The sequence below is a fragment of the Bos indicus genome, chromosome 24 (genome assembly GCF_029378745.1).
Source record: "Bos indicus isolate NIAB-ARS_2022 breed Sahiwal x Tharparkar chromosome 24, NIAB-ARS_B.indTharparkar_mat_pri_1.0, whole genome shotgun sequence".
Classification (NCBI taxonomy): Eukaryota; Metazoa; Chordata; class Mammalia; order Artiodactyla; family Bovidae; genus Bos; species Bos indicus.
The window spans coordinates 55,314,871-55,327,700 of record NC_091783.1 but is presented as its reverse complement, the minus strand read 5'-3'; the positions used below and the strand labels follow the sequence as shown (position 1 = coordinate 55,327,700).

Here is a 12,830-nt window from a genome sequence, read left to right as displayed (position 1 = left end):
GGGAGTCTTAAAATCTGGAAACTAGAAGGAATCTTACGGGGTTATCTAATCTGGTCTCTGCATTTTACAGCAAAAGACATTGACATCAAGCCTTATTGATTAGAGGCAGAGCCTCTAAAATAAAGAGAAGTAAAATACTTCTCTTAAACCTTTGTGATCTTTTTCATTACATCGTCTCAGTTGAGAAGGCAGATGCTTATTCTGAGAATTAGAGATACTGCTTGTGATTATGCAGTATATAGTAGTGTCTAAAGGTAAAATTTTAAGATGAGGGCACGGATGGGTATAGAAGACAGGAATCTGCAGTGTGTGAAGAGACAGGAAACAATCCACAAATGCTCTAGTTCTTGTTCTCTAAAAACTTATATATAAACAAAAGAGCATGGTTATTGCCACAAAATCGCATCAGAAAATGGAGATTAGGACATTCCCATTGCCAGACGGTATGGGAAGGTGGTTGGATGTGAAGTCTGACTGTAGACTGCGTGCCATCAAAGGTGGGTTCTATCACTTAATAAAGTTGTGTAATTGAGGCAAGTTTGTACCATTTACTCAGCGGCTCTGGGTCCAGAAGTAACAAACTCCAGAGTTATTCTCCAATTTTTGAGAAATTCTTAGGACAGCGTTTGGCACATGGTAAACTCACAACGTAAGTGCTAACCTTTAATTATTATTACTTGCTTTTCTTCGGTGGGAGGGCTAAATGCTATTCTTCTGGAGTACAGAAATCTCCATTTAAAATCCCATGGGCTAGATTAGAGATATCAGTTGGCTTAGTAAAGAGTTAGAGATGCAAAGAGAAGATTTCTTTCCGGGCATCTCCGTCTTTGTCTTTATCCTTTTAATTCTTACTAAATTCATAAAGCAGGCATTTGCTATTTGCATTTCAGAGACCAGAAAACTGGCTAGAAGACTTTCTCCGCCAGAACTCGTCCACTGAGTTAGTAGTGGGTCACCGGATAAAACTGGGACTTGCCTAGAGGTCCAGCAGTTAAGACTCCATGCTGTCACTGACGCTGCTGCAGGTTCAGCCCCTGGTTGGGCAGCTAAAATCCCACGAGCCCGGGCCACGGCCAAAAAATCTAAGTCTACAAGTAAACAGACGAACGTCTTCTTCAAGTGGAGACTTCCTGGACTTCGAGTTCTCTTTGCCAGGAGTCTAGAAAAAGGTGGGACAGCGGTGGTGCAGGTGAGGACCCACATCCCTCTCCAAGGCCAGCGAGCTGCTCTTGGCTCATCTGCCTGTTTCCATGCCAGCCAAGCTTCGCTAAGAGGACCGGCTCCACATTGAGGGAGGATCAGACTTCGGTTTTCGTCCAGGAGGCCGCCGTGCCCTCTCCCGGCCTCCCTCTCCCAAGTAGCCCTCAGGGGATCCGACTTCTTGAAGCCAGTCTACGGAGTTTCATTCCTTCATTTCTTTAGAAGCCAGACTTTGGGGTCAAAGAACAGAGAAGGGCAAGAGCTAGGAACAGGGAACAGCGCGCAGGAGCACCGGGCCCGCGGAAGGCCCTGGCCTCGGGTACCCTTGCGGTCCGGCAGCACGCGCGACGCCCACCCGTACCCCGCCGCCCGCCTCCCTTCCCGGAGGAGGCGTGGCCCGCACGCGCCGCCATCTTGGAGGCCTCTCTAGGCGCTCTGTTTACTACTCTATGGTCGCCCGCTCCCGCCCCGCCCCTCCCCAGTCATTGTCTGGAGGAGCCGCGGCGGCCGCAGCGCCTTCTCTTTATAAGCCCGCAGTGCCCGGATGTGAATGGATTACAATGTATCTTTCAGGGAAACCTATTATTATCAATGTGACTCCACGGGGGAGTCAATGGTGATGATCAGGAGGAGGAGGAGGATGAGACACCTCTAAACTTGGAACAAGTTTAAGACTTTATAAGAGGAGAAGAAAAAAAAAAAAAAGCCAACAAGATTTGTCTGAGGAAAAATTATCACTATCCTGTGTTGATATTTTTTTATAAACAATAAGAAAAAGTTGTTGGATTTTTTTTTAATGATTTCTTTTTGGGGGGAGGGAGTTTTGTTGCAGTTTTATGGTGGAAAATGCAAAAACCAGAGCCAGGTGCATAATCTTGTATTCTGTGGATATCCCTGGAACAGAACTGAGTACCAGTTAAAATACTTTTTTGGGGGATACACATGTGAGATACTCAGTACTTGCAGAAGATTTTTGTCTCTCTTTTTAAAGTCACTTTCCTTGGAATATTGTGAGCATATTTGTGGCCACTTAAGGTAACGTTACAATTTGCTGTCAGAGTAAACTGTTTGTAATTGAATTTAATTTTTAAAATGTCGATCCCAGTGTTTTATTAAAACAAAAGGAACAACCTATTAAATAACTGCCAATGGGAAAAAGTGTGTGCATGCGTTTTGTGTATGTACTCGCACATCTAGCCATAAGTGTTTATAGAATGTGTATTTTAGCACACGTTAAAATAGCGTCTGTTGCATATACTGGGTGAAGCACGCTTGTTATTACAAAACTGTAGAATTATGCAGCTTAATTTTTATCCTAAAAAGTGATGTGAAAAAGTATGTTTTAAGAGCATGCAGGGCCTGTGATGGTCAGTGTTGAATGAAAAACTTATCGTGCTGGCGAACGGGTACTTAGCGTGCCTAGGAACTCAAGTGTAAAACAAAACATCTACCCTCAAAAATTGCCTTTTTTGGGGGGGCGAAGTTCACAGCTATACTATTCTGTGACTTAAAAGGGAGGGGTAAAAAAAAAAGTATGTAATTTAGGTTTCGCCTCCCCCCCCCCCCCCCCCACCAACGCAGAACTACCGATAGGAAAATCTCCCCCAGTAAAATGTCGCTTGGTTTGTATCTGGTAAAGAAAAAAAAAAAATATTGTTCCTCTTGGCAAAGTCTTTTTGCATCACGTGTATTTGCAGCCTAGTATAAAGTTGCTTTACCGTGTGTGGATGTGTGAGTGAGGGGGAACGGGAGAGTCAGAGAAAGAAAGAAGTGAGGGGACGTAAAGTGGAATCCGTTTCAAAGTGTGCCTCGGCTGGATGAAACGGGCAAAAAAAAAAAAAAAAACCCAACCCTGAAGGGTGCAGGCTTCAGATTGTAACTGACGATCTGAGGGAAAATGAGGTGCTCGGTGAAATTTCGTTTGTTTTTTTTTTTTTTTGGCGAGGCGGGGGAGGTGTGGAGATGATTTTTTTTTCTTTTCTTTCTCGGGGGTGGGGTGGCGGCGGGCGGGCGGGGGGTCCGCATCCCAGCCAGCCCGACCCGCGCGCGCCGCGTCGCCCCGCCGGAGCCGCCCCCCCACCCATTTCTTTGCTGAACTTGCAATTCCGTGCGCCTCGGCGTGTCTCCCCCTCCCCCTCCGCCCGTCCCCTCCCCTCCCCGGAGAAGAGAGTTGGTGTTAAGAGTCAGGGATCTTGGCTGTCTGTCTGCGGAGCTGTAGTGGCGGCGGCGGCGGCGGGGACCGAGCGGGCGCGGGCGGCGGCGGCGGCGGCGGCTGAGGCGGCGGGTAGACATGAACGCCGCCTGGGCGCCGGCGGTGCACCGAGAGCCCCTTCTCGCGCGCGGGCGGTAGGTAGCGGCGCCGAGCGCGGCGGGCTCGGCGGGGCCGGAGCGCCGGGCGGCGCGGGGGGCTCGGGCTCGGCGGCCCCGCGCGCGGCTCCGCGCCTCCGGCGCCGCGGGCGCCCGGTCTCCCCGGCGCTCCCGCTGGAGACACCCCTTCCCCTCCAGCGCTCTTCCCTCCCCCTCGTCCCTGCGCACCCCCCTCCTCCCCGCCCGGGCCCCCCCACGCCCTCCTCCCCGGCGCTGCCGCTCGGAGGGACCGCTGACTTTGCCAAGGGCCTGACTTTAATTTTTACAACCCTTTCTTTCACAAATTAGGGCGCTGGACAATTACAAGCCCCGACCCTCCACCGCGGGGCCACCCCCCCGCCCCCCGTTCTTTTCGCCGACCCTGTCACCCCTCCCCCTTTGGACGTGTTTTCACTCCAGAGACGCTCATCTTTAATTTCTTTATAGCTACTTTGAAACGCAGAGGGGAGTGGTGTGTGTGAGTGTGTGTGCGCGCGCGTGTGTGCGAGTGTGTGTGTGAGTGTGTGAGGGGGGTGGGGTGGAGGGTGGGGGGGAAAGTTGAGACCGGATCGTTCGGAGTAGTTTCTCTTTTCTCTGTGATCCATTCATTTCTCGCTCTACCTCCTGTTGCATAAAATGATGCGCTGAGGAGCGGCAATTTTTTTTTTTTCCCTTTCCCGGATTTGGTTTTATAGTGGATGTTACCAGTTTTGATCGTCTTTTTGGAAATACAGTATCAATATCGCTTTTTTTTTTTTTTGCTATTGCTGCCTATTCCATCTTAAAAAAAAAAAAAAAAACAACCCAGCAACTCTCCTATCCCTCCCTCCTTTCCACCTTAATCCCACCCGCCCCCACGTCCCCACCCCAACCCCCCCACCCCCAGTCTCCAAAAATCCGATTGTGTTTTCTCCAAGGATTGGGACTGGATTTTCTGATTGCGGTTATTTCCATGTTTCTAGGTTTGTGTGATTTTGCTAAAATGCATCACCAACAGCGAATGGCTGCCTTAGGCACGGACAAAGAGCTGAGTGATTTACTGGATTTCAGTGCGGTAAGAAAGAACGGTGGAAACTAACAACAGCTGTAAAACAAAACAAAACCAAACCAAAAAACCCAAGCACTTTGAGCTAGAAACCAATAGAATCTGAAGGACAGGAATAATTTTTAATTGGCTGAATCCTTGGTAAACATGAAGGTCTTTTTGATAAGTTTTTAACTACAGTTTTTGGGTGTGATGGAGGATTCAGGCTTTTTTTTTTTTCAGTCTGATTACTTGCTTTGAATTCACTACCCACCGAACCCCCAAATAATGGAGTCTCACCCCAGTGGAAGGGAAAAACAGACACTCCTAAAACTGTAAACCACCCCTTAACTTGGCCTTATCAGAACACTAAAAGTACTGGTATTTTGCGTGCTCCTCTATTTACTTATTTATTTTTCTGAAAATGGAAAAGAGAAAATAGGAGACCTCAGTTGGCTCAAAGTTTTAAACTGATGATGGTTTGGAATCAGTAGGACCCTGCCTTCCTCCCATTTAAATCTTTTCCTGGGATTCTGAAAACTCGTGTGTATATGCTAAGTACACATTCTTTAGAAACCCTTTAGACTGTAAATTTCGTAGTCAGGGAGATCAGCACAAAGCAGAACTTACACACTTGTGGAGTTTTACGGCTGAACTTGGTCCTTCTCCATCACTTTGTCTCCCTTCCCCAAACCAAGTCCCAAGCATGTCAGGGGAATTAATTCATTTTTAATGCCAGATGAGTTTGGTGTCAGATGCATTTGCAAAGCAAAATGAAAAGAATCCCCAAAACACACAAAATCCAAACCGCCTTCTAAGTGGGGGGCTCTCTTTTCTTGCTGCTGCCGCTGCCGCTGCTGCTACTGCTGCTGTTGTTGCTGCTGCCGCTGTTTTAGACCTTCTGGAGAAATGGCTTTCGGAAGTTTTGCCAGGAAATGTAGCCCTAGGCAGCTTTTAGCCCCCTTTCTGCTTGCTGCACTTTCTCCATTCGTTCCTTTGCTTTCTGCAGGCTCTGACTCAGGGAAGGTGCGCGTTATCCACTAGATAACGTCGAAGAAGAGGGAAACCAATTAGGGTCGAAATAAATGCTGGAGAGAGAGGGAGTGAAAGAGAGAGAGTGAGAGTGAGAGAGAGAGAGAGACAGACAGAGAGAGAGAGGGAGAGAGTCTTGCTTCAAAATGCTCTCATGTTAGAGACGAAATGAGAATTTAGTGCAGGTGGCACTTTTATTTTTATTTGGGTTCACATATGACAGGCAAATCCTATACGGGATCGAAATGGACATTGCCACGTTTATGGCCAAGGTTTTCAATATAAAATAAACAACTTTTTTCTTCTCCTTTGTAAAACTCGTGTCTTCTAGAGAGCTCGCTGCCCTCCAAACTGAATCTTGTTAACATTGTGGGGACTGTGCTGTGGTTTAAAATGTAGTACTGCCTAGCTCTGGCGATTTAATGAACCTGAGGAAAAAGAAAGAGCAGAGTGGTAAAGAGGTGGGGGGGTAAGAGTGATTGGTAATATTGTACCTGTTTTAGTTTTAAGTTGGATGGTGATGTATTTTACTAAAATGAACACTTAGCATAAACTGTATGTTATATAGTGAGAGTATGAAAGGTCTCAGATGAGCTCTGAAGGCATGGATGTCTTCTTTTCAACAGTAATATTTCTTTGTTTCTTTTAGATGTTTTCACCTCCTGTGAGCAGTGGGAAAAATGGACCAACTTCTCTGGCGAGTGGACATTTTACTGGCTCAAGTATGTAAATTCTTTTCTTAGTGTGTAGTTAAATGTCCTTAGCTGTTTGTTCACTCATGGTATATTTTTGGCTCTGTTAAAGTGTCCTGCAAAAGTCATTGAAATTTTAGCCTGTAATGATATGGTTATTTCATTATCCATTAGTAGTATAACTTAGGCAAAAACGTTATCTTTTGCAAAATTATAAGTTTTTTTTTTTTGAATCAAGAAAACTGTCTCAGAATTCTGTCACTTAATTTAAAAGCAATTTTCTAATACAGTTGTAATCAAACATGTGAAGATAAGGCAGTATTAACATGGGCGAATAAATTAATGTTTCCTTACTGAAAATAGAGGGAAAAATCTAACTTTCATGAAAAGGGCAGATTCCTTGTAAATAATCAAGTTTTCTGGGAACTATGTATAATTAACCCTTTAAAAAAAATGAGCACTTAATTTTGTAGATGAATGCTGCGTAGTAAACCATAGCTGTAAATAGACTCTTTCTAATCCAAGAGCTGAATATGAATTCATTTGTATTTAAAATATCCTTTTTGGTGCTTTAGCTGTTTTTCTCCCCCTAAGTATTTACTTGTGCAGTGAATTTTTGCTATGTTTAAAGTTACAAATTTGGAAGGACTTTTACATTTTATAAATGAAAGACCTTTGGCTGATGCTTTCAAAAGATGTTAGCGGTATTCACAAAGGCATCTGTGTGTGCAATGATTATCTGGTATCTAAGGAGGAGTTGTAATAGGGGACTCTCTGAAGGTCTCTTACTAAAAGTGAAAATATGCTATTCATTTAAAAAGTTATTTTTTTGTCCAGTGAATTTCATATCAGAAGGAGGCATACATTGTTGCTTGCTGTCCTTTTAGGTTCAAGGCTTAAATCCATTTATGCCTATTAAACAGCTATAGTATCTTAGGAGTTCTGGCAGTGGTACCTAACAGGACATTAGACAGAGTCCTGTTCTTAAGTCAGACTGGTAAATATTGACATCGTTCAGCTCTGAGATACCAGTGGAATTGTCTGTTAGCTATTGAAGATAATTTCACGTCTCTTAATATTCATTTGGTGCTGTAGCAATGAAAGAAACCTATTCATCTTTGTGATTTGTATAATTGGTATGTTTTTTCTAAAACGAATGGCTTTGAAAAGTTGCTCATTTCCAAATAAGTTACTTCTCCTTTTGCTGGCCCCATAAGTCTAAGGGAATTATCTCTAAAACTCAATTTATGAAATATGAGATGCCTCCTATACTTACATTTTTTTGGGGGGGGGAGTCCACTTTGATTAAAAGGACTCTTGACCATATGTTTATGTTTTGACTGTCCTGGCACCTGTTATATTTTTAATTTGGGACTTACTTTTTTGTTTGTTTTCATATTGTATCTTCCACATTTCTATATTGTGTTCTCTACACAGTTTTGAAGGAAAGATGAGTGCAAGTGTCTGTTGTAGGTAAATTAATTTTTCATGTTAGTATCAAAAGTAACTTTATCTCTGACAGTAGTTTTCTTCAAGATTTTCCTTAAGAAAATGTGTATTCAGTTGAAATCTGAAAGTAGATTATGTCAGAAAGGCTCAGAGATAGACTGATTTCAGAGTCAGTGCAAAAATACTCTTTTGTACTTTTTGTAAAAGCTGACACATTTGGAGTAATTAAGTATATCAGTTTCGGTATGGTTTAATAAAGTAAGATTGATTTAGAAGCATGAAATTGTGTTGCATTTAAAAGACGACTGTGCATCTTGGTCCCTTTTCTGTGTTCACATTGGAATGAAGTCTTTGCTATGATGTTTAAATGTTCACAGAGTATAGGCTGGATGAGTATGAATATGTATTGATGAATTTTGGTAAGTGGTCATATATTGAAACTTACACAGTTCTTAAGACAGTATATCTGTATACATAAATCTGTCTTATACAGACAATAAATCTGTATAAGACAGAGACTTCATCGTTAGTGAGATAGTTTGTGATATTTCCAGTGAATATGCTCTGATTATTTTTAAGGTGTTGAACTTTAAGTGACTTTGTACCGGCCAAAGGTGTAGTTTTCAGGCCCATATGTTTACTTATAGGTAAAAAGTGTAGTGGCTATTTTGTTCTGGCGGCTGGATTGCAAATGCAGGGTATTCATCCGATGGAGTATGATGGGGACTGTAATATACAGAGTACAGATTGGAGTGTTGATTTTTCTCATCTGTCCAAGACATAGTAAGTGGCTTTGTTTCTACTCAGTAACAAAGCTAAGTCCCCTTTTAAAGCACCACACGTAAAAAAAAAAATGAGGAAAACTGCATTTTGCCCCTTTCCTGAAAGGATGGACTAGAAAACTTTGGACTGAGAAATAATTTTCTAAATGTACATCTGGTTAATATCCATTGTCCCGAGCAAGGGTGCTCAGATAGCATTTTCATGGGTAGCTTTGAAACTTGGGTCCAGGGAAAAGAGATCCAAAGTGTAAGTGAACTGTTCATGTTGGGGTAGACCGCTCTGTTGCTTTCAAAGTGAGGCATGGTGATGTTTCAGGCTTCAAGTTCTCTGTAGCTGTGAGTTCCATTCATGTATAGGACGCTCCATCGTGATTTGCAGTGTGAGAATGGAAATAAAGTGTGGCCATGTTGCCTTTAATCTTTCATTTCACAAACATGGTTTTCCCTACCACCTTAAGAAATGGTGAGGCTGCTAGGGAGAATGGAATGTAACCTGAGCTACAGCCTGACATTCCCAGGGAGCATTTTTCACATGAAAGGCTTTTGTCAACCCAGGAAAGGACCAGCCGTTTTTGTTTGATGTTTGCAGGTGTTCAGCAGAGAGCACTAAAACAATTCAGCCATGATAGTTCAGAGTGTGGATGACCTTAACAGGGAGAATTGGTGGGCTCTGGAATTATTTGTAAGAAATAGTTGAAATCTATATGGTGACTTCTATAAAGGGATTTCAGATCCATTATATCATTGATCTTAAAACAAGCTAACAGCATCCACATGGCTGGATGACTGGAAAATTATTCTCATTAAAAAGTAAGATGGCCAAGTTACCCAAAAGGAAAAAAATATGCATCTAGAATCTATAATTTATTGATGAACAGGGATTTAATTTTCTAATATAACAAAAATGCAGTTTTCTTTGGTCACCTTTGATTCCTTTATGAGCAAAAGATAAACGCACTAGCTTTGGCATCTTTTAAAAAGTGGTTTTAAAGTTGGGGCTCTAAAATTATCCATACTCAACAATAGCCCTGGTCACATCTGTTACAAGTATTTACACTTAGTCTGTGACGGATTCTACATCTTTCGCCCTCAGTTTAAAAGTTGAGCCTTTTCCCCCTGTAACTGTTTAGTTTTACTTAGGTGTTCAGCATTTGTTAAAGGTGCCAAATGAATGGCTGTTTTAACAATTAACAGCAGCAATAAAATACCACATCCCTGTCATGGTCATTTCTGGAAGCGAAAAAATATCTCTTGACATTCACACAAGTTTGTTCACCAATATCCACGTGACACCCAAATAACACATAAGTTTAGAAAATTCAGTAAGAAAAAAATATCGATCCAGTGGGTCGTTTTGTATTGTAGAGAAGAGTCAAATGGCCAGCATCCTGAATTAATTTCCATCCGTACAGTTTGAGTTCATGGTTATGGTGTGAAAAAAAATTGGTCTCCCCCAAAGGTATTTGTGGAGTAGAGTTATTTAATTGTGTGTGTGTGTGTCTGTTTTTAAACAGCCTTACTATTACAGTGCAGTTCATAATGGTGGTGTGGCTTTTTGTAAAACGAAGAATAAATTAACAGGTTAAAAAATAAGGAATGTGGTGTTAAACCCATTTCATTAGAATCATACAATTTTGGGGGTAGGATCCCCTTAGAAATACACAGCCCAATGCCTTCATTGTACATCCAAAGAAAACTGAGGCCCATGTTAAGAGGTTCTCAAGTGTGTGTTTATTTGCTATTCTAAAAAACAAGTTTTGATTTGCTGATGCTCTGTGGCCCTGCAAATCCTTTTATTGGAGTAACATTGGTTTCAGTACTATGTTTTTTCTGTAATTTGTGTTGCATAACAGGGTCTCAGGATTTGTATACTGATCTTTGTGCCTACAAATGCTTCTAAATATATATGTGCCCTTTGACTGTTTTTTAAGGTTTGGAGCTGAATTTTGGATCGTTGATCGTTCTGTTTTGCCTGATCTGGCCTGTGATTATTTGCAGGATGTTAGATTGAATAATAGGGTGTGGATGGGCATGATACTGATGGAATTAAAGTGCTTCTTACTATGCCAAATGGTGTGCTATGCACTTTATACTCTTGTATTTTTTTTATCCTCACAAAAACCCAATGAGATGCCAGGATTACCATGCTCAATTCATAAATGAGGAAACCAGGATTCAGAGATGATAAACTACTTTCTTTCAAGGCAGCCAGGAATGAGTTAGGTTCTAAACCTAGATCTGTCTGCCTAGCTCCGTGTCTTTTCAAAGACACACACACACACACACACACACACACACACGAGGCTTGGTGTACAATACTATTCCTGATCATTAGAATAGATAAACATTTTTAAAAAACATGTTTACACTAATGGTATAAGCCATGTCCATGATTTTTCCTGCTTTATTATCCAAATAAGCTAGCTTTGTAGTTTATGTGGGATTTCAATGTGACTTAGTATCTCTTTCATATTATTATTATTATATTTTTAACCAGGAAAATATAGTGGGTATTTTCAAAGTTGTGGCTTGGTTCTGCTGTAAATTAGCAATCTGCTTGGGTACCAGTAAAAATATTTTGTTTTCAATTTTTATGAACCTAGTCAAACCCCAAGTTGAGGTAACCAAGCTTGCTCTGTTAATATCTAAAAAAATGGTTTCCTATCTTTAACTGTAAAAAAAGTCTTAGAGTTTCTTGTTAGATCTTTGAAACCTAATTTTCCAGAACAAAAATCTTGAATTCTATCTGCATCCCTAAAATAAGTAACTTTGAAGTTAAGTTTTGATATGTCTATTACCAGACATGTGCTTAAAATGTTACATTTTCTAAATTCAGAAGGAAGAAGCAGTACTCTATTTGACACTGACTTACGTAAATAAAATGCATTAAACAAGTGTAGGGATCCGAGATCTGTTGAGCCTGAAATGCTTCACATTTTTGACAGCATCAGCAAATTATCTTTACCCTACTATTGTAATGAGGAAATCACTTAAATAACAGATGAACAGCTAAGTCACATAAACATATATAATAGAACTATGTAATGAAAGTTTATGCTGTTAATTGCTCGAATCTGTCTTAAATGCTTAGAATCATGGAGCAGTCAAGACTGTCATATAAACAGTTTTGTTTTGAGCTTAAAATTATTCCTTTTTGCTTTCATCTGCTATGATAAACAAAGTAATTTTGGAAGCTTTATAGATCAAACATTTACTCCTAATGGTAAACTGCATTTTATATTGGAAGTTTGCAACCTCGTCCAAGGCAGAGAGTTGAGTCCTGGTGGCCCCAGGCCTGTGATTTTCAACTTTTAGTATTATGATGCCATTTAGGTCTGTTCCCATAAGCCAAGATAACAGATCTGAAGTTGTCTAATAAGGAACATGGTGTGTTTTGAAACGTTCTTTGGTTTACAAGTCTGGAACCAAAATGTTCTTGGCCAAACTTTGAGAACCTATATCTGTATGTTGGGTAAGTCAGATTTTGCACAGACAGAGCATCCAAATGAAGCTAGGTAGGAACAGGAAAAAAAAATCCCCTTTTCTTTTTTTTGTCTTTTATGACCTAATTTTTTATGCCCAGGTGTTCTTCCAAGTCAATTGGATGGTACAGAGTATTGCAGAAAATAAAGTAAAGCATATCATAGGGTTTTTTTTTTTTTTGGTTACCGGTTTCTTATTACTTTGAATAAAGTTCTCAAAATTGACCACCAAGTTTATTAGCTTACACGTGGGTTATCCATTTTCTAAATTTGTGCGCCCACTTAGACTCAGCAATAAAGTAGGCACAGGAATTTAGGTGGGTCCTTTTGAACCATATGTCTCTTAATGCTTATGAGAGTCGTAAGAGAAATAGCAATTTAATCTTTAGAGAAGATTGGTTAACACTTTTTGTACATTTTATATATATATTTTATATCAGGCTCAAAGGAATAGCAAAAGTATTGAAAAGCTTGTCATATTTACTTTCATTTCAGCAATAAATAAAGGCCCAGTTAATCAGCATATCAAATACCCAGGTGTGTTTAGAGTCAGTTTATATGGATGAATTTCAGGGCTGTAAGAAAGTATTTTATTTAAAGGTGCAGCCACTTGATTGTTCAAATGGCTGCTTTTGTACTTCTGTGTGACAATTAACATTTAATGAATGACTTTCTAAACTGCCATTGGTAGTAATTACTATATGTGGTTTATTAACTGCAATCCATTGTTGGATGTGCCTGTATTGATTTGTTTTGCAAACAACTCTTCACACGTTCAGCACTATTTGTACATGACTTTTTAAAGAACATGTTTCGTTTGCTG

At 41.0% G+C, this 12,830-nt stretch overlaps 1 protein-coding gene across 11 annotated transcripts in view; it reads left to right on the top strand.

The window, feature by feature from the left end:
- The first annotated feature begins 1,747 nt into the window (after positions 1–1,747).
- The window catches only part of TCF4 (transcription factor 4), a 385,533-nt gene continuing 374,450 nt past the window's right edge, over positions 1,748–12,830 (top strand). For 5 of the 11 annotated variants that reach the window (XM_070778568.1, XM_070778565.1, XM_070778569.1 and 2 more), the window contains exons 1-3: positions 3,396–3,546; positions 4,509–4,600; positions 6,252–6,324. In XM_070778568.1, the coding sequence (XP_070634669.1) occupies positions 4,529–4,600; positions 6,252–6,324 (145 nt within the window). In that variant the 5' untranslated portion in view covers positions 3,396–3,546; positions 4,509–4,528. Of the gene's footprint in view, positions 2,236–2,969; positions 3,103–3,395; positions 3,547–4,508; positions 4,601–5,769; positions 5,788–6,251; positions 6,325–12,830 lie in introns of those variants that run through there. The other 6 variants (XM_019986612.2, XM_019986602.2, XM_070778564.1 and 3 more) reach the window with 6 other exon arrangements.